The 21,689-nt window shown below is 42.5% G+C and overlaps 1 protein-coding gene across 5 annotated transcripts in view; it reads left to right on the top strand.

Annotated features, from left to right (window-relative positions):
• Positions 1 to 21,689, top strand: part of KLC1 (kinesin light chain 1) — a 377,498-nt gene that overhangs the window by 266,712 nt on the left and 89,097 nt on the right. For all 5 annotated transcript variants that reach the window (XR_011198745.1, XM_069207275.1, XM_069207276.1 and 2 more), the window contains exons 8-11: positions 7,424 to 7,597; positions 8,769 to 8,868; positions 20,570 to 20,619; positions 20,714 to 20,781. Coding sequence is in view for 4 of the 5 variants with exons in the window: in XM_069207275.1 (XP_069063376.1) it covers positions 7,424 to 7,597; positions 8,769 to 8,868; positions 20,570 to 20,619; positions 20,714 to 20,781 (392 nt within the window). In the remaining variant the exon portion in view is untranslated. The remainder of the gene's footprint in view (positions 1 to 7,423; positions 7,598 to 8,768; positions 8,869 to 20,569; positions 20,620 to 20,713; positions 20,782 to 21,689) is intronic.

Raw genomic sequence — 21,689 nt, 5'->3', positions numbered from 1 at the left:
TAAACATCGTTCTAGTACATCCTTATCGTGCTGACTGCCTGACTCCTCCACGTTATGTCCTAGCCCTTTGGTGAGAAAAGAACAAGCAGACACTTAGAATAGAATACACGTTGCATAACATGTTTTGTACGGAAAGATACTAGCACTTTTAACGTGGCAGTGAAGCTAAGGCTAAGCTGAATACAAATTGGAGTCTAACTTGTGACTGCTAATGTGACGGTGGACAGCTAAGCCAAGTGCAAAGTGGTGCAACACTGAGTCAGTGGTCAAAACACAAATATCATTACAACCACCCATTTCCTTTTTTCTGCAGACAATTATCTTGCTTTGTTCGAAAAAATAAGTACTGGCATCGTCTACATTAAAGGTTATGACTTTCGCCACAAATTTAAAGCAACATTGGCAAGCAATAGTTCTCGCCTTTTGGAAAAATTGCCTGTTTCAATGCAGTTTGCCGATGGTCTGAACTATTGGCAAAAAGCATGGCAGTGTTGCACAGCCTCACCAAAAATAAAAGAAAAACCTGTGATAACACGGCTGCTGTTACTGGCCGAGTAATTCTGCAGGTGTGAGCATGCATCACCATACATGTGTGCATCTACAGAATGACACTGGTGCACTTTCTTTTTTTAAATTTACTTTTAAAAGATGGCAGACGCCACTTGGATCCGCTAAATTAAAAAAACATATATATATTTTTAGCACAAAATTAACATCAAAAAGGACTGTGAGGGTTGCGGGTTACAGAGGATCAATGCAGAGAGGAGGGAATAAGCAGAAGATGAGGGTGAGAGCTACCTAGTAGCTGTGGGAAGAAGCACCCAATGGAAATGGCAATATAGCCTGCAGGGAGAAAGTGGAAGCGAGGAGTTTGGTGAGGGAGGAACCCTCAAGAGAGCCAGCAGCACAAGGAGGAGTGGGGAGAAACACACAGACAGAACAGTACAACGTGTGAGGCTTCTGGGGTAAAAGGGGGGGAAAAACACGAGCAAGAGAGAAACATGGGTGGAAACCCCTTGAATGGACAGAACAGCACGGAGCATGGGGCAGAGGAAAAGCACACAAGGAAAAGGGCATCAAAGCACAGGCTAGGGGACTTTGGGGGGGGAAAGAAGCACACAAGAAAGGCAGTACATGAGAAAGAGAGGTACATGAAGCATGAGATTATATTTTGGCAGTGCTGAAACAAATGAGAGAGCTGGAAACACATGCACTCTAATGGAGTGCTTACCCAAGAAGCAAAAAGTAGTTACCTAAAAGTGAGCAGTGGAAGGATACATACACATCGGCCAACCAAAAAGATGGAAAAGAGGATTTGGTCCTGAGGAGGAGCAAATACAGGAAGAGGAAGGCACACGCCATATGATAAGAAGCAAACCGCGACAATAAGTCCAAGCAGTGGTAGGGAAGGGCTGGCTGTAAGCCCAAAGTAGGTCTTTTGCAACAAAACAACTTGCTCTGTGTGGTAGGTGAGACCTAGTGAACGCTTGAATTCAAACCTAATGCATTCAATCACAAAATCAAAATTCTCGTGAGCTGCGTTAAGAAAATAAAAAATAAAAAAAGGAATAGTAAAATGTTTGCATTTAGCTTCTTCACGTTGCTAACTTTTTGGGATTTCTTGAGAAACAAGCAATGTGGTTGGCACATTCGCACACAAAACATTCATGTTTACCTTTTTACTTAATTTGGACTTATATAGTGCCAAAACCAAAAGGCTGCCTAGGTAGTAAGTAACTAACAGGTGACCTTTCCGCAATGGTATCTAAGGTTTGTTTTTTATGTTTGTACATGAATGCCTCTCACAAAAGGGCTCCTGTGCCCTTTCAGGTTTGCAGCTTTTGTCTCTGCTCCAGATTAGTAAACGTCAACGTAATCTTCTCAAAAGAAGGTCACAATCAGGCCCTGTCTTCATCTGTGATGATCATTTCATTCATATCTATGTTAGAGATCTAAGGTATTTGCTGCCATAAACTTAGCCTCAGGATGTACCACCTTGGCACATCACAAACATAACGCTGTCTGTCTGGCCCTGGCATTATTTTCTGACCATTCTAAGGTATCTACATTTTTCTACTTTGAATTACCTATATAGTGTACTGCTACACAAGCACGCAATATACCATACCTGTTCCCCTCACCTAGCTAAATGTTTCTGGAAAACAACTTGGATCATTATCAACATGTTTTATGCTGCTGTCCAGTAGATTGAAAGTACTGTGGTTTTGTATTGCGTTGACACTAGCTGCTTGTACTAGTGTGTTTCCTAGTCAGCTGCTCGCGAGTGACAAGAAGCGCTCTACAAATCTACTTATTGATTGAGCTACAGGCTACATGTGTGCTGTTTAGAACTCCCAAGGAATCAGCTACATGTAGTGTGTAGGCCCGTACTAATTAGCTGTCTTATCAGTGTGCGCCATTAAGATGCCTTTTCAACTGTGTGCATCTAAAGCTAATGAGAAAGTTTAATTCCTTGATTTTTTTTGTTTCTCATGAAAGATTCTTCTATTCTCCCTCTACCCAACTCACCCCAAAATCCCAAGCTTTTTATTATTAGTAAATGGTGTGCAGTAGGGTGGGGGGCAAAATTAATAATTTCTTTATAGGTAGGTGCTTTCTGCATAATGCAGCACGGGTGCAGATTAAACGCAGGGGAACATCATCACAACATTGGATCAACTTGAAAAGCGAACTCTCCCAAATGGTTAATAAAGTGTTCCCCTGGTAAGTGTGTGCAGAAGCAGTTGTCTCAGTAAATATTTATTGGCAGTAGGATCCATTCTACCTGAACCCAACATCCTGCAAAATATGTGGCACAGGTTGTTGGTGAGAATGATGATGATGCACAGGGGACCGGTATGTGAAGCAAGCGTGGCCCGTCTCTTAGATTAGCCCTGCTATGTGCAGCATTTCTTCTTATACTCTTGCTTTGTCCACACTCTCCCTCTCTCTCTCTCTCAGGCTCATTCAGCTTCAGTGCTTAAGTTAGTGGCTTAGGGCCTGATTACGACATTGGCCGTCTGACCGCCACCAAAGTGGTAGTCCGACTACTTTGGCAGTAGCCATGAACTTTGCGACAGGTGCTGGTGCACCCTACGCAGTACAGCATTGCCGCCGGCTCAATTACGAGCTAGAGACAATGCTGTAGGCTGCTTCCCGCTGGCCCAGCGATGACCCAGCGGGAAACTCGTAATGAGGCCAGCGGAGAGGAGGCCGCACTGGCAGCAACCTGCCCGTCGGGACACCGTCCGCCAAAGTCATAATGACCCCCTTAGTCACTCTTCTATGCTTTTCCCTAACTCAGGCTTCTATACACACTGTCACATACCCATTCTCCATCACTCTTGTACTTAATGGAGTGATGAGAATTAAGCATGTAAATAAGAAAAGAATTGGCACTGTACTGTACTGTACTGCACTGGGAGTATGAAACGAATACTGCGTGGCAGTCCCGTTGCTTTCTGCTCAGAAGGCTACTAAGATTTCATAACACCTCAGCATGACTACTCATTCATACACGTCCATATATTTCATTACTTCTCTGGCTTCCCATTGAAGGTGCTCAGCTTGTCTGCATCATCAACCTAATGTCCAAGTAAGGCTGCAAAATATTCAGGTAAGAGAACCTTCAGTGCAATATTGGCCCCTCCAGCTAACTATTCATTTTTAGAAGAAGTAAAGCATAATTTAATCTGTATAAGCAGCAAAACTATTGAATTTTCTCCAGGTGAAGACAAAAAATATCCAAGCCCATGAGGACTTAATAAAGTAGGGTAAGGCTTCTGTCTTCCCAAGATGATTTTAAACGAGCAGATAAAACCCCCTGAATTCACCAGAAAGCGATGACAATACAAAATTTAGTATGATACCTACCTGAAGTTGCAACCAATCAACTAAAGAGGGCAGACGCCAGCACGTGATTAGTTATTGCTCTTTCCTTTTCTCACTCCACACTTAAGCAAAGCTACGCATTGGTAGCAACACCATCTGAGCAGTACACCTACTACTCCAATACACTGCCCACACTAGCCACATTCCCTCCATATGCTCATTAGTGACTTATAAACCCATGTGTTCCTTTTCTCAGTCATTTTGCATAACCATATACTGTGCTGCAGTGTCAAAGCAGAATAAGAGCACATCGTTGGTGTCAAATTCAACGTCAAAACACTACTGACGTGGGCCACACGGCAGAGGTATGCTTTTCTGTGGTGGATTGACTTGGATGGGGTGTTGGCAGATAATTTTACTGTTTGCTTTCAGTCTTCCTATCTGAGAAACTATGTTTGTGAGCACGTTTATCTGTGACTTTCAGCTCAAATCTAACTGCATTGCAGTGGAGCCCGAGTTAGGGTGGACTGCCAAAACTAAAGTGTAGAGGGAGAGCATAGATATAGCATTAAGTAGGGAGCTTGTAAAGAGCTCTTCTCCAGCACAATATTTTACGGCATTAAGAAAAACCTTGTATTATTGACCACCCCATGCAGCAGGCTATTGCAGGTGTGCAGCCTAGACAAAGTTTAAGGAGGGACACTTGTAAAAATCATGGTTTTAGCCATAGGTGCTTACAGTAACAGAGAGAATTCTTTACTACTAGCAAGGCAATAAAACATCAGCTGTCTGGCATATTTCATGTATTCCACCCTGCCAGGAGACCTGCACGCCTTTGGGGCATGTTCCTGGTTCTAGCCAGACAAAAGTGTAGATCTTTCAAGTCCATGGCATCTTGTGAGATGAAGATTTGTTGTGAACAAATCCTTTGAAACACCAAGGTTGTGGCCTAAACTTATATCTTTGTTCTCAATGCACCAAATTGATTCCACCTAAATTAACATATTTTTCTTCAAGTGTTGTTCCTACCCCCACCCTTGTCTGACTAAACATTGCATAATCTCAATGTGCAACACAGTCTAAAATTATGTCTGGACATAACTAGGATTTTGACTTTTGTTAATTATGTAAATAGCTAGGTTTTAAGGTCTCTCCTACACAGCACAGCATGCATTGTGCTGCGAGACACATTGTTTACAATTCAGTAGGCTTACAACCCACCTACAGCATACCATTAATTGTTTTTGTTGTCCCTCTCATGTGCAGTCTTTCAGTTGCTTAGCTTCCGTAGGCTTCTATTCCTTTCTTATGTTAGATCCTCCCTGGAGCATGATCCTAGTACATGTGTTCTTTCTCATCTTTGTTACATCCACAACTGTCCTGTACTACTGTACCTTTATCCACTCTGTGCTACTCCACTCTATGCTACTCCTCTCTACTCTATGCCTCTACACTCCACCGTGCTCTACACCACCCTATTCTATGCCACTCTGCTCTTTCCCACTCCACTCTGTGCCACTCTTCCCCACTCCACTCCGTGGCACACGCCATTCCACTATGTGCCACTCCAGTCCACTCTGTCACTCCATTCCACTCTACGCCTCCCGTAGGCTTCCCTTCCTTTCTTATGTTAGCTCCTACCTGGAGCATGGACCAAGTACATGTGCTTCTCTCCTTTGTTCTTCCCTGACTTTTTGCAACACACATTTGTTTTTGTTTTATAACCATTTCAGTATTATTCCAGAACATGCACTGTTCTTTCCTACTTTTAACACAGGCATACACCTTCTTATTTATGTTGCTCTCACCCTATCTGGCATCTCTATTGATGCCTTAGTTACCTACACCCACAACTGTACTGTACTACTGTACCTTACTCCATTCTATGCTACTTCACCCTACGCCATGCCACTTCACCCTACGCCAAGCCACTTCACTCTACGCCAAGCCACTTCACTCTAGGTCACTTCACTCTACTCCATTCTACTATACACCACTGTACTCCACTCTAGGCCACTCCATTCTAGCCCACTCTACTCTGACACCCCTCTGTATGCTGTCTACTCTATGCTGCTCTGTTTTTCACCACTCTACGCCACACTACTTCACTCTGCCACTGTTCTCTGCCATTCTATGCCACTCCACTGTGCCACTCTACTCTTTGCCACTCTGAGCCACTTCACTCAGTGCCACTCTACTGTATGCCCCTCCACTCTGTGCCACTCCATGCCACTCTACTCTCTGCCGCTGTACTTTAATCTACTCTGTGCCACTCTGCTCTGACACTCTACCCTATGCCATTCCTCTCTATGCCAATCTAATCTACACTGGTCTGCGCCATTCTATCTTCTCCACGCCAATCTAAGGCACTCCAGTCTTTGCCACTCCGCTTTATACCATTCCACAAAATGCCAGGTTACCTCCAACCCACCCCACTCCACTCTACTGTGTGCCACTCCAGTCTACACCAATACACTCTACCCTACGCAACTTCACTCTACCCTATGCCGCACCACTGCACTCTGCCCCTTCTACCCCACTTCACACTACTGTACACTGCACCATTCCACTAACGTTTATCCAACCAGGCTGCTGTACAACATGGCTAAAAGACACACAGGCAAGACTTTCCGATTGTACCACTGCTCGTTTAAAGCAGCACTTTGTACCAAAGTTTTGCTGTTTCTAAACACTGTTAATAATATATGCTAGCATTAGCCACGTTAATGGTACACGATTTGCCACCTGCAGAAGGATGGAAGGCTAAGTTGGTTTTCCTAGGATTCGAACTTCTGACCTGGAGGTCACAGCAGATCCAAGCTATGTTTTGAACTCAATGAGCCATCTTTCTGATTTATCATGGCATCAGGTCAGGTTGAGCTGCATCTGGACAACCATTGCCAGATGAATAAAAACCTGCATCCCCAACTACTGCTCCCTACAAGGGACAGATCTTCCATCCAGAGTTCAAGCACCCTCTGTCAAATTTAAGGTGGACTCATTAGTATTCTTTAAGCACATATCTATTACTAAGTTATGTAGGCAGCTCCATCGTCTACTCTTTTTGCATTCTACAAGTGATACTTGCTTGAGGCTTTTTCCTGAAGCCATGCTCAACTTGTTCAGGAGCCTACCTACCATTCCTCTTTACCTTAGCTATCAGATCTACTCTCATGTTGAAAATAGGAGTAGGAAGACGTTTACATGGAATAACATTACCTTTTTGACAACTTTGTTACTTCTTTACTGTAGGCTTTTTCTGATTATCAACACGCTGCATCCATCTTTTAAACAAAACACTTACTGGTGCATTAAATTGAAGTGGTAAGGGTGTGTGCAAACCTGGGACAATGTGGCATGACTGCTTATGATGCACATCCGCATACATAGTAGTGAGCACACAGAGCTTTGTTTAAACCACAAAGATATGCAATTTCCACTTCTGCAAGGGTTTACAGAACATTGATGTTGATAATTGGAGTGTGGCAATGTACTAGGATTAACAGAGGTGCAGTGAATATGGTTGTTATTGTTTTCTGAAAGGTGTGTACTGCTTGGGTCACGTCCTAATATTTCAGCCTTTCTTTCCTAGGTACTGGGGAAGGACCACCCAGATGTTGCTAAGCAGTTAAATAACCTGGCATTACTATGCCAAAACCAGGGCAAGTATGAAGAAGTTGAATATTACTATCAGAGGGCACTTGAGATTTACCAAACCAAACTTGGGCCAGATGATCCGAACGTGGCAAAAACGAAAAATAACCTGGTAAGTTTTCCCAAGAAAAATCTATCCTTGTGGTATGTGACATTCTGCTGCATTTGATGATGAAACAATAAAAAGATTCACTGTATGATTGCATAAAAAGTAAGCACATTTACTATGTTTCACTAGAGATATGGGGGGTCATTCTAACCCCGGCGGGCGCCGCCCGCCTGGCGGGAACCGCCACTTGGCCGCTCCGCGGTCAAAAGACCGCGGAGGCCATTCAGACTTTCCCGCTGGGCCGGCGGGTGCCCGCCAAGGGAGCGCCCGCTGGCCCAACGGGAAAGGCCCTGCAACATTGAAGCCGGCTCCGAATGGAGCCGGCGGTGTTGCAGGGGTGCGACGGGTGCAGTTGCACCCGTCGCGATTTTCACTGTCTGATATGCAGACAGTGAAACTCATGCTGGGGCCCTGTTAGGGGCCCCTACGACACCCGTTCCCGCCATCCTGTTTCTGGCGGTGAAACCCGCCAGAAACAGGCTGGCGGGAAGGGGGTCGGAATCCCCATCAGCGCCGCCATGGAGGATTCTCCCAGCCGGGGGTAATCCGGCGGGAAGCCGCCGGACCCGGCTGGGCGACCGCGGCTTTACAGCCACAGTTGGAATGTCAAATGAAGCACCGCCAGCCTGTTGGCGGTGCTTCCGGCGACATCCACCCTGGCGGTCATAGACCGCCAGGGTTGGAATGAGGGCCTTAGACTTTACCGCCTTTCTCTACTCCACCTCCATTGTGTCCATGTGGCATGAATTTTGCTTGTGCTGCACCTTACTCCATTATCTATATAGTAACAAGACATTTACCATTCCTGCTTTTATTCTGTACATGTACAGCGCAGACAGAGTTGCCAAGATGTTTCAGTGAGCTAAGCATTTTACATTGATGTGTGTTTGTGTGTGCCCGTGAATGCTCACATGGCCATGTAAGGCTTTCATCATATATTGGGTCATACTTTGGCTCTTAGAAACTCCTGTAACTTTCACCACTGGAGTACTAAGCGTTGCCAAAAAACACAAGTCTTTAATATAATTTTCTACCCTTTGATTAAGAGCCTGTATCTGAATGAATGGGACTGTAGTAAAAACAAAGTTGCCTTTATGTGGAACTGCTGATCATCGGTCTTTGCTTGGAGTTATTTATATTATCGTTTTGGCCATCACTGTATTTTCTATTCTAGGCATCCTGCTATTTGAAACAAGGGAAATTCAAGCAAGCAGAAACATTATACAAAGAGATTCTAACTCGTGCACACGAAAGAGAGTTTGGCTCTGTTGATGGTAGGTAAAATGTGTGTTTTGGGCTTTGAAGCAGTATAGCATTTTTAATTGGTGTCTCAGATTATGAAGTCAGTTAGAAATCCATTAACAAAATGTTGAGCATAGTTATCTTAAATGGACGCTAAAAATAGTAGTGCGTTTAGCATAATTCAGTTTTGTCGTTCAGATGTATAAAATTGAATTTTTCTGCATCCAAATAATATATTTTAACCATAAAGCCCAGCATCCAGTGACATGGAGAAGATTAGAGCAGAAATTATGCTTCTTGATGATGTTACTTATTTTCGCTTTTACATTTTTTTTAATTGATATTTGTGCAATTTGTAAAAAGACTCCAGAGCTAAAACATATTGAAACCTGCTCTGTTTTGAAAAACATAGGCCAGGCCACAATTCTTTTTTGCCAATAGAAACACATGCCTTAATATTGCTTACTTTTTCGGTTTCATGCCCCAATTTGTGAGGCACTGCCACCTACCAATTCGTAATTAGTGGCTGGAGCCAAAAGGTTCCTGAAACTTTCTTTCGGAAGTACTGCCTACAACAACTCCACCGCCAGGTATACATGGCATTAGGGGGAGGTTATCAATTTGCAGCACAGAAGAAGGTGGCTGTGGGATCTGAAGAATGGCCTAGTACACAAGAGACTTGGTTCTTCTAAGAAGAATATTTCAGAGAAACACTTCTTGAGCTTTGCTCCCAGAAGGTGACCAGAGTATTTGATTAGTCGTGGACATGGAGCCTTTTAAGCTGTTAAAGGCCACTTATGTGGTGTTAGAACTATATGAATTACATTTGATAACTTGTGTTCACAATGTTTTAGGGCAGACTTGTTGATACTTGATGAAATTTAAACTCTTCTAATGATTTGGCTCAAGATATAATATGACTAAGTAGATAAACCCTTTGTAGTGCTACAAATTAATGATGATGCTATTGATATAACGAAGGCTACAAAAAGATAGTTTTGATATCCAGAATGCTGCTGACAGGTTGAATACGTACTGTACACACTCACATGTGATCTAAATTACTAGAAGAAAAAAAAACAAGACCATTTGAATATCAACAGACAAGACGCATTGTTTTATAAATTAATAAATTATATAAGTATGTAGATGAAATCAAATGGAAAGTGGTGCTTGTGCTTTTACTGTTTCATTTGATTTAGGGCGGTGCAGATGATGAAATGTTCATAAAGGTATTCCTGTACTGAGGCTGTATACTTGAACTATATATGTACTTGAATTTGTGTGTGTGTAAATAAATATATATTTACATATATACTTAAAGAAGCAACTCCCAGCAAATCTCGGCTGTGTCCACCTGTCAGGGTCAGTGCAAGTTGCGGGTGGGGGCCCTGCTACATATTCCAAAATATAAGTGCCAAGTAAAACCACATCTAACACACAAATTTGCGAGAAAAATAGTGTCATTCCTCACAAAGACACCAATGACAGGAAGGAAAAAAGCCTTAATACAAGGATCAAATTTCTCAAAGTTGAATTATCTGATGTTTACAAAAAGTTCTTCATCCATGTTTAACCCTCCTGGTGTTCTGGTGTTGAGACGGATAATATATTTAGATTCAAGAATCCGCAGTCTCTTTTCTCTATGACGTCCTTGTGTTGTCAGGATTACCCTGTCAATCCCAAAGAAAGATAGGGTTCCAGGGTTCTGAGAGTGTTTTCTAGCCCTATGCCTTGCCACAGGGTAATTCTGATCACAATTCCTGATGGCCCTGGGGTGTTCAAGAATCCTCTTTTCCACAGGAAATATGGTGGTCCCTATGTAAAGGACACCAAAAAGACAGACCAGTACATACAATAGTCTCTACCACATGTAATAAATTTATGTATACGCCCTTGTTTGCCAGTTGGCACCTTTTGGTGTTTTTGCTTCCCTTGCAGGCTTTACATATCCCAAACTTGTAAAAGCCACAGTTGTTCACTCAGCCAGCCCCCTTGTTTTAACTGTGTCTTCATGTAACTGTGTACAAGAATGAGATTGTTAGATTTAATTGGCCAAAGTGTCCCACATCTTACACAACCAGTCTCCAAATGTGCGGCCCATTGTTTCCCCTAGTGAATCAGAATAACTGTAATGAGGGCTTTTGCAGGATGTTTACCTGCCAGGGATCTGTGCAACTGTCCACCACCAAAGTAAAACCTAGCAATATCTTTATTGAGTCCATGGCCACCCTTATCTTAAAAGCTTGTTCTAGTTCTTAAAATACATCTTCTTAGAACTGAATGCAGTTTGGGACAATTCTATAACAAGTGTGTCAAGGTGTCTGTGACCCAGTGGTGTAATGAAACTTGAGTGGTCTCCCTGCAAAGTACCTGGAGGGGGGTACCCCCTTCACCCCTGGACCCAGTCAAGGGCCTGCGGCCTGCACACACTGTACCCTGCTGAGGGGGACCCCTCTGCACTACTGGGGCTGCGGGGGGCTTTGTTATGCCACTGCTGTGATCCCCGCACCCTCTCTAACATGTCTGGTTTTGTTTTGTCCCACTGGCTCAATTTGTCCAGAGTCTGATAACAGAACATTAGTATTTTGTAGTATATCTCTCTCAAGCACCTGTAGCCTTTCCAAGCCTTATCATGTAATTGCTCCCAGCTTTCAAGTGGAATAGCTTTGCCTAGTTCCCCTTCCCACCACCTTTGTCTTTGTGTTTTATCTGCAGGACTTAAGCCCAACTATTTTTTTGTATAGGTGGGATATAATGTGGTGATGATACAGCCAATTTTTCAAAAAAAGCCCGCAGGTTGTCCCACCTTTGATTGAGGGGGTGTAACAGCCTGTGCCTTACCTGCAGGTATGCAAACCTCATTCCTTCCAGCAAGCTGCATTGTACCTTATTGTCTTCAATAGGTTTTGTTAACCTACCCTGGAACAAACAACCAATCATGACACATCTGTTTGCCATCCACTTTTGAAACATGTGTGGCTGTAGATGCACATGCTTTGCATAAGTCTGCTATCTAATGTTGGGTCTGGAGTCTTACAAGTTGTTTTTGTTAGAAGAATCTTTTTGAGTCAGGAGATCGAGGGACTCCTCCTCTCAGTGATACTGTGCATGGGCATTGAGTCCTTTGTTAGATTGTTTTTTCTCCGCCGTCTGGTTTGGATAAGTGTCCATCATGCTTTGGTATATTCCCGGCTCGGTCTAATCCGAACTGTTATCTTCCGTCTTTCTTTTAGCGCCGGTTTTGTAATTCTATCGAGTTCTCTATATATTTTGTGGTTGATCCGAATCTCCGCACCGGGAGTCGGCTTACCGCTCTACGGGGCATCCGTGGCCTTCTCAGGCCTAATCTTCCATGTGGTGTCGGACTATGCAGTGCTAATGGAACATACTCCAATCCGCTTTTGCCCTGGATGCCACTCGAAATTCCTTCACACCAATCAACATCTGGTGTGTAATTTGTGTCTCTACCCAGACCACAACGAATAAACCTGCAACACCTGCTGTTCCTTTTGAGCTTGTAGGTTGGAGATGGCATTCAAAATACCAGACGACATCCCAGATATCTTCGTGGAAGATCACGTGCAGGAGGAGGCCTTCTCCATCGAAGATTCGGAGTCAGATGTCCAATCCATCATGGAGAGCTAGCCAGTCATCTCCCTGCAACCCATGAGTAGAACAGCCCCTACTCCCCATACAAAGACTTTAAAAAAGCCCCAGAAGCAGGTCGCTTTACCGTCACTGCCTTCGGTCCATCGTTAGATCAGAAAATCACCTTCAGATGCCCCTCCCTCCGACTCGGCACCGAAAACAGCCAAGACAAATACGTCTTCGGCAGGAACCTTCCTCTCAGCAGCATCCCAGACATCCTCTAGATTGAGCAGATCCATCGACCTGAGTACTTCGGCACCAAGCAAAAAACCATCTGCTACCACTTTGTAGCCAACAGCTTCGACGTGACACAAGACTTCGGCTCTGAAAAGTTCAGAACATAAAACTGTGCCTTCCAGAGATTCCAGTCATTCCTCTGAAGCAGCTTCCCCTATGGAGCCCATCTTAGAAATAATGGACGCTCGTCAGCACCAACTCCATATTCAAAAAGGAACAGGGAGAATAATTCCTTCTCCCCCTGTTCCAGTCAAAAGGAAGCTCACCTTTGAAGAGGCCTTGGACACTGCTTCTCCTCCTAAAAAGGTCTCCAAGGACAAGGCTCCAGTTGAACCTCAGCCTTCTCCACCACATTCGCTAGTGCTCCTTCTACTCCTCCACAACCTCCCCAATCTTCAACACCACAGAGTTCACCACCACCTCACGGAGATGATCTCGGTGATATGCTACAGGACATAGACCGATGGGATTCATACGATCCCATCCTGCCAAATGACCCTGACTTATATCCAGCACGACCATCACCACCTGAAGTCACAACATCGTATCAGCAGGTCATAGCAAGGGCAGCCACATACCACAATGTCCAGCTACACATGGACCCTATTGAAGAGGATTTCCTCTTCGACACCCTCACTACCACATAGAAAGTCAGTTTTTATCCATGTTGCCAGGCATGCTTAGACATGCCAGGGATATTTTTAAAGAACCCGTAAAGTCTTGGGTTATCACCCTAAGGGTGGATAAGAAATACAAGGCTGCACCTACAGACCCTTTAATTATTATTTCAAAGAAGGATGGGTCACTCAGGCCAGTTCTAGATCTCAGACCACTAAATCTCTACATTCTCGCAGGGCACTTCTATATGGTCACTCTGCAGGATGTAAATCTACTGTTATACCAAGGCAACTTTATGACAGCTTTAGATATAAAGGACTGCTTACTTTCCTATTCTCATTAACCCAGCACACCGCAAATATCTCAGATTTGTAATTGCGGGAAAACATTATCAGTTCAAGGTTTAACCTAGCGGGGTTACAACCGCTCCCAGCGTCTTCACAAAATGTCTAGCAGTAGTTGCCACATATCTCAGACGCCAGCACAGTTATGTCTTCCCTTACTTGGACGCTTGGCTAATCAAAGCAAGTACGTTGCAACACTGTCAGCGTCATACTTGGATTACAGTGGGTCTCCTCCACACTATAGGATTCACAGCCAACTTTCTCAAATTACCTCTCCAAACTTTACAGATACAGCCTTTTCTAGGAGCAGTGCTCAATGCGCAGACATGGTTAGCATATCTAAGTCCAGGTCAAATTCAAACTTTAATTTCCCAGTTACAGGAACACCATACTTACACAATGAAGCCAGTGATGCAGCTTTTAGGAATTATGTCGTCTTGCATTGCTAGACTCGCTGCTCTCTGCAATGGTAGAACCCCACCAATCTCTCCAAGTGGCGTCCCTTTCTCGACCCTGTGCCTTAGATCACTCTGACTACAGATGCATCACAGACAGGTTGGGGAGTTCACCTCAACAACCACACAATACATGGTCTATGCGAACACACTCAACAAGCGTTGCATATCAATTACTTGGAGCTTCAAGAAGTTTTCCTAGCAATGAAAGCTTTTCTTCCACAACTCTCCCACAAGGTGGCTCTAGGCAGTTCAGATAACATGACAACCATGTATTATCTGCAAACATGGGGGTGGGGAGGGCACGTTCTTCTCAGTTGTCTCATCTTGCTCGAACAATATGGAAATGGGCAGTTCACCACCACATTTACTTCGTGGCAGAGTATTTCACTGGCATGGACAACTGAGAGAGCGTAGTTTTATATAATCTATATTAACATAAAATGTTTATGAACTAATGCATAATAATGCTGCATAGAAACTGTATTAACATGTTTTGTTAAAACGTGCACTTGAAATGTGCCCACGTGGAGTGGCCGTTAATGTATACGGGGACTATTGAAAATCACTAATGTTTTATGAAATTATCATATTAAATGTGATTTACACTAATAATAATAGGTATATGTCGTAGACTTTTGCTAATAAATCTTTTAGGCCTTAGTTAGCATGAGTCGAGGCCTAGCTGCCTGACTCTCATATTAAATGTTTTTGTTTTTCTAAACGTACAGTGTGCTGACTTACTAAAGGACATGAACTCTTGTTTTTTTCAAAAGCTGGAAGCTGAATGTAACTGTAGTAGATCCGTTCTCATGAAATTCACTCTACCTGTAGTAACATTTTTAGCTAAATGCAACAGTGTAGATTAACATTATGCACAAGGTCGCCTAAACTGGTACGGACAATGGAGCCACTGACCGAAGATGTGCAAAGGACCACAAGACGATGAAATCGTACCGGACATTCCACCCGCTAAAGACGTCAATCATAAGCACCAATAAAATACGTGAGAACTGTTATGGGGTAACAAATTCGATTAAGTAATGTGATTTTAATTGGCTAAAGATAGTGGGATACAACCCCTTGTCCAATTAGATTTTAGGGGAATGTACAACGAAAAAGGGATAAAAACCTGTGACACGGGGAGTTAGAGGTTGGTTAGGGAAATGCTGATGATATGATCCAGAAACTTTGTCACTCTGTTTGGTGACTTGCTGATTTTACTTAGAATAATCCTTGTCCTTAGATTGCCCATTTACACTTTACCTCCTTATGAGGGAAGTGCCCCCTTTTTGCCCTTTGCTGGAGCCGAATCTCTTTTGATGGTAAATCAACTGATGTCCTGAGGACGAAGACAGAACCTGAGTGCTGACCAAACTTGGAGGGTAACTATACGACAATAAAATTGTAATTGTCTGTTTGCTTTTCCTTTCTAGGTAACAACTGCTTTTCTTTTGACAGAAGACCATAGTTAGATGTTTTCCAAATTGGTGTTACTAAATTGTTTTTCATGAAGCCCAACATGCCAATGCTAATTTGAGGTTAGGAGAGGGGTTCACTGAACTGACGCAAATAAACAAATGACTGGATTTATGCTTTGTTGAACAATGCGCTGATATACTCTGCTAATAATAAGTCTATGTTTGCGCCGTGTTATATTCTAATGTTTGTGGTTCTTGCTTTGTTGAAATCTTATCAGAGTTGCCATATTGTGACTATGCTATTGTGCTTCTTGGTTTTGAGATTAATAAACTTGCTAGTAGTATTGTAACTAATAGGGAATAAATATCACTAAATTCATACTAAACTGGTGTGGTTATTCATGACTGCAAGGTCATGGTGGTGTCTTGAGTTTGATTAATGTCTTTGACTAAAGTGAAATGCATTGTTGTGATAAATATTGATGACATTATTGACATATTGATTGACATGTTGATTAGCTATCTCGTCCTAATGTGTGTCTCAACAGGGTCAAAAGATTCATTGGCCTAAAACGAGTCCCAATGTGTAGTAATTTATCATAAAGGGATGCGTTATCACAACCAATTTGAAAACCTCCTCAGTAAAATGCACCAACAAGTCCATGAATGGGAAGTGTACCCACAAGTCCTTCAACAGTACTTTCTAAAGTGTGGGACACCCCAAATAGATCTTTTTGCCACTGCAGGAAATAAAAAATGCCCAAACTTTGCATCCATATACCCACACCTCAGTCCAAGGGCAATGCTCTATCGATGAATTGGTCAGGGATATTTGCTTACACTTTTTCTCTGTCTCCCACTCATTCTGTCTCCAGTGTAGAAACTGAGACAAACGTCACTCACCATGATCCTTGCAGCTCCCACATGGCCACGTCAGCCTTTTGTCACAACACTTCTGGATCTGTCCATAGTTCCTCATAAGAAACTCCCCAACAGGTCGGACCTTCTCACTCAAAATCAAGGTCAGATCAGGCATCCAGACCCAAAAACACTCAACCTTGCGATATGGCTCCTGAAGTCATAGAGTTCGTTTTTTTTTAATTTGCCACCAGTTCTAGGTAAATAGAGTCTCCATGCGACGATGAACAAGGAGCACACATGCAGTAACACCCAGTACCTTTCTTTTAAATCTCTTGTCTACAGGTTTGAGCTGTACCTATGGCTTCCACCCGCATCTTAGGATCCCATATCCCCTGCACCCTTCCATAGGCCAAACACTTTCCATATCTTGACCACAGTGGCTGTCAGGCTAGGAAGCCGGCCATCCAATACTCCCCCACCCCTCTTCCCCACCCCTCTTCCCCACCCAGTAGAGGCGGCAGACATTGTCATCAGGCTCTGAGAACTTTTGGTTGTATGTCCCTAAAGGTCGGTACAAAACAAGGACACTATGTCTCTGTTAGCCCTGTCATGAAATGTGTGAAATCTGACTTGTGGGCATGCACTTGTTGGAGGGAGTCGGAATAGATTACCTATACAGAAGACCCAGGGATGACATTGAAGCGGCCCACGGATTGCATTTGGTAGAGATAGCTGTTAGAAGGACCTAAAGAGTTATTCAGTTAAGGGTGCATAACCATTAAGTATGCACAGAGGAGGTGCAGCTGTAGTGGGTGCTCTTTAGCATCTACTCAGCACTGCTAGGGGGTAATATGCAGGCTTGTACTGGTTGCAGGATGGGAGGGTCTCACAATTGTAACCACTCTTAGAATAAAATAACAAACTGTGTGTATTCAATTTTCCTATAGATCTTATTTTTTGTCATCTATAGTGAATAACCTTTACTATATTGTTTAACCTTTTTAGAAGGTTAATAACGGTATTTATTAGTTTTAGCATATAATTACTTTATATTGTACACTTCACTGTCTTTTTCGTACAATGCAAACCTTTTCAGATTTTAGCCAGCGCAAAAATTCACATCCAAAAAGGATACTATGAGTCCAAGAAAGAAGTAACTCAAAACCGATAAACTCACAAAAGAACAAGGCTATAGTTCCACTACAATGCAGTACTGATATCTCTTGATATATGCAGTAACCCGGTGGGGTTGTCAGTCATGCTCAGTCCATCTGGATGCAATGATTTTAATGGTACATCCAGATGTTTTATCTGGAGTCCAGTAGTACTTCCTTTAAAGCGTGTTTCAAAGGGTGGATCTAAAAACCTGATAGCAAATGGTCCACAAGATTTAAATGATTGGCTGCAGGCTGGTCAAGTTCCTTAATAATTTTTGCTGAGTTGTGATTACTGAATCGTGTGTGGAGGTCATGCACTGTTTGGCCTACATATTATGTTTTTTTTATTTTTTACAGCTTTGGTATTGGCACTGAATCACATACATAATGCATGTTGATCAACATGTGAGATGCTGTCTTTTGCCATAGGTTCTTCTTGTAACATAACATGTTACTGCTGATGTTTGTAGAAGGTATTCATGTGGTGAACCTTTTAGAATCACAGCAGTAAACCCCTACATTCATCACAGCTTGCTTGAGTTCAGATGTCACAATAAGAGCTTGTAAATTCGACGCTCTGTGATAAGTAATGACTGGCACTTTTGGAAAAACCTTTTGTCATTTTTTACAGGTGGATGTTAAGGGGAATGTTTTTTGCATCGTTTTTGTAGTTAAGAGATGGTGGATGATAGCCACAAATTGGATTCTTTCCCTTTTCTTTTTACTGTTTGTATTCCAAGTATGTAATTCCATGGTTAACTGCAGGCCCCTGTAGATGTAATTTACAAGTGCCCTCACTGCTGCAGAGTGTTTGGTTGTAGGTGATGCTGCGATTAGTGTGCTGTGGTTGACATGAATACATATGAGCATCTGTAGGCTTGTGGTACAGATCATTTACAATTTTCTGTTCTTTAATGGTGAGTAGCACATGCAGCAAAGAGAGCTGGCTCTTCTGTTTAGTTGCGGCTGGTGAATTTGATGGTAGGATGGATACTGTTGATGTAAGCTGTATATTCTTCAAATTTTCTGCTTCCTGTATTCCATAGTATGAATATGTCATCAATTGATCTTAGCCACACCATCGTTTTCATGCTAGATATAGCAAGTGTATAGTCTTCTACTTTGCCCATAAAGATGCTTGCATAGGATGGGGCCATCCGAGTGCTCATGGAAGTGTGCTCTATCTGCAGATAGTGTTTCCCATTGAAGGTAAAATTGTTGGATTTAAGGATAACGCTTTTAAACCACACCACAAACTAGACTTCAGCATCCGGGTCAGCACAAACAACCCAACCTCACACTGCTGATTTTTGGGATCTGCAACCTGAATAATTAGAGGTTGAATGCCTCAACTTTCCAGAGGAATGTATGGGTTCCCGGATGATTAGCCTGAAAGCCCACTACACATATCTGTTTTGCCGCTAAGTGGAATAGGTTCATCTATTACCCCATCTCCAAACACTTATTCTCTCTTAAGGTTTCTTTGCAGGACATTCTTTCTTGCCTCCTACGCTCATACAGCGGAGACCTTTCCTACACTTCCATACTCTTACACTTAACTGAAATTGAAGTGTTCCTTCAAAACAGACAGTACTAACTTCTGTTCAGAATACCAGTTATTAAGGCTTTTATGAAGGATTCAAAAAGGGTAAGACCTCCAAAGACTCTTCCAGCACCTGTCTGAAACCTTAATGTGGTCCTTGCATGACTCAAAGGTCCTCTTTTTGAACTCCTGCACTCGTGCCGACTGCAGCTCCTATCTTGGACGATTACATTTTTTATTGCAGCCACCTCCATCAGATATATTTAGTGAACGTCAAGCTCTTACAGTCCAGGAGTCATTTATCCAAGTTCACAAAGATAGGGTAGTGCTTCATTCAACCCTGAATTTCTGCCCATGTTGTTTTGCCTTTCCACATAAACCAGACTACTGAGCTCCCCATCTTCATTCCGCAACTAGAGAAAGGGCCCTTCACACCCTGGCATTAAGATAGTGCTCAGGTACCTTACTGAAAGAAATGAGCCTTTTAGAAAGTCCACTCAACTTTTTGTAGCCTTCGCAAAACCCCACAGGCACTATGCCAGCTATAAAGTAGGGTAAGAAAATTGTCATCCATGCTGAGCTAGAAAAGAACAGTGTTTTGCCATTTCTACAGCAAAGTCTTCTAAGCATAGGATTAGCACAGTGCCATTCACGCTGAGCTGCAAAATGACATATACATGACCAGTTTACCAAAAAGTAGTTAATCTGCACCCATAAAAGTGCTCCTCCAATGGGTGCAAATTTACTACTTTTTGGAATTCACAAACTCTAGCTGTTACAGACGTGGGAAGCTACACAATTTTCACGTTTCCAGACATACTACTGGTAATCAAATAGCCAAAAAGTGATGAGATGCATGTTTCCAAATATTCTAATCAGTGACAATCACTTAGGGTACCATTCAAACCTGTTGATTTTTGGCCACTATGCTACTCTAGACAGAGGCTTACCTAATGCAAATCAGTACTGATCCTGTTGCTCATGGAACAAGTCTATTCCTAACCAAATTCCTCCACTCCACTGCTTTTATTTTTTATGGGAAATTTGAGATATAAACACCCTCGCCCCTCCCCTACCACCTCTCCCCCACTTCCAACACTAGATGGCAGGAGCATACAGGACATGTGAATCTACAACACTATATGCTACAAAACAGAGGATTACACAGTAAGTAACATTTTCCATAATCAAGCACATTCCAGAGAATGTCAACTATTGTCACTAACGTCATTAATAAGTGATTCCTTTTGATTAATCCAGGGTTCAAATAAAAAGTGGAATTACTATGACTTGTTTAGAAGAGAAATTCATATTTCTATAAAACTTTACCAACTGTAAAATAAGCTTGACATAGTTTTGAGTTACATTAGAAGTGCATTTATACGTTTTTGACTCTTGTAATTTTCAGAGGTTTTTTTGCTGAAATTGTTTTATTTAATTTTTCAGATGAAAACAAACCCATTTGGATGCATGCTGAAGAAAGAGAAGAATGCAAAGTAAGGTTTTTATTTTTTTATTTTTTTACATGGCCTCTATTTGTATTTGCATGAGCGGAATAAAATCGACTCCTCATTTTCTATAATCATTTAGGGGAAGCAGAAAGATGGGTCGTCATTTGGAGAGTATGGCGGCTGGTACAAAGCTTGCAAAGTGGACAGGTGAGTAGGTTTTAGGATTGTATTTTGTATGAGCTGCTTATAGGTTTCTGTATAGGACTGTTAACAGTAGTAGGCGTTTGTAAAATGAATACCATACGGCCATTGTACTTGTATTCGCACAGTGTTTGAAATACAAAGAAAATATTCCAACGTATGTGGTTAGGCCTGGCTACCAATAGGTGTTTGGCAGCTACTTTGTTACAAATGCGTTAACGTATGCATAGTTTGAGCTTTAGGTTTGCCCCAATAAACTATTTCTGTCTTATTGTATGCTATTGGCTATTTGGGTATCATTCCTCCTCTTCAGGAATGCTTGTTGTGGAATGTGTGAGGGACTATTTTACATCTGTAAAGTACATTCAATCATCACACTCAATTATGTGTGTCATGCATGCATCCACTAGATAACACCCTTACCACCACTGCTGTTACCACCACCATTAATATGACCACTAAAACAACCACTAACACTATTACCACTGCTACTTCCAGTAGTTAGTACCATCATTGTCTGTACTATACGTAATAAATTGAGCAGTGTTGAAACCAATATGTTTGGCTTGTAACTGAAAAATGCACTAGTCACTGCTAGTTAGATTGTTGCTGCAAGGCCTAAAACGTCTCTTTATTAGGAAGCTTGGTTGGTAACTTGCATTAAAGAAGCTGCTGTGACGTAATTCAGTCTCCTGTGCTGAAACCAAGGTTCTTATGAACAAAACATTCCTGCTGTTGCAACCGTAGGATTGCGAAATCTCAGAATTTGGTCTTGCAGAAGGGATGCAACAATGTATTGAAGCCCTTTTCTGAGTCAGAAATGTCTTTACAATTAGTATATGGGCGTTTGTTGTCCTTTATGGATTTCAAGTAGGCAGGGGCATGTAATTTGCCAGGGTGGCCCAAACCCAGTG

The sequence above is a fragment of the Pleurodeles waltl genome, chromosome 9 (genome assembly GCF_031143425.1).
Source record: "Pleurodeles waltl isolate 20211129_DDA chromosome 9, aPleWal1.hap1.20221129, whole genome shotgun sequence".
Classification (NCBI taxonomy): Eukaryota; Metazoa; Chordata; class Amphibia; order Caudata; family Salamandridae; genus Pleurodeles; species Pleurodeles waltl.
Note: the sequence above shows the minus strand (reverse complement) of the source record. Positions and strands in the feature narration are given on the sequence as shown.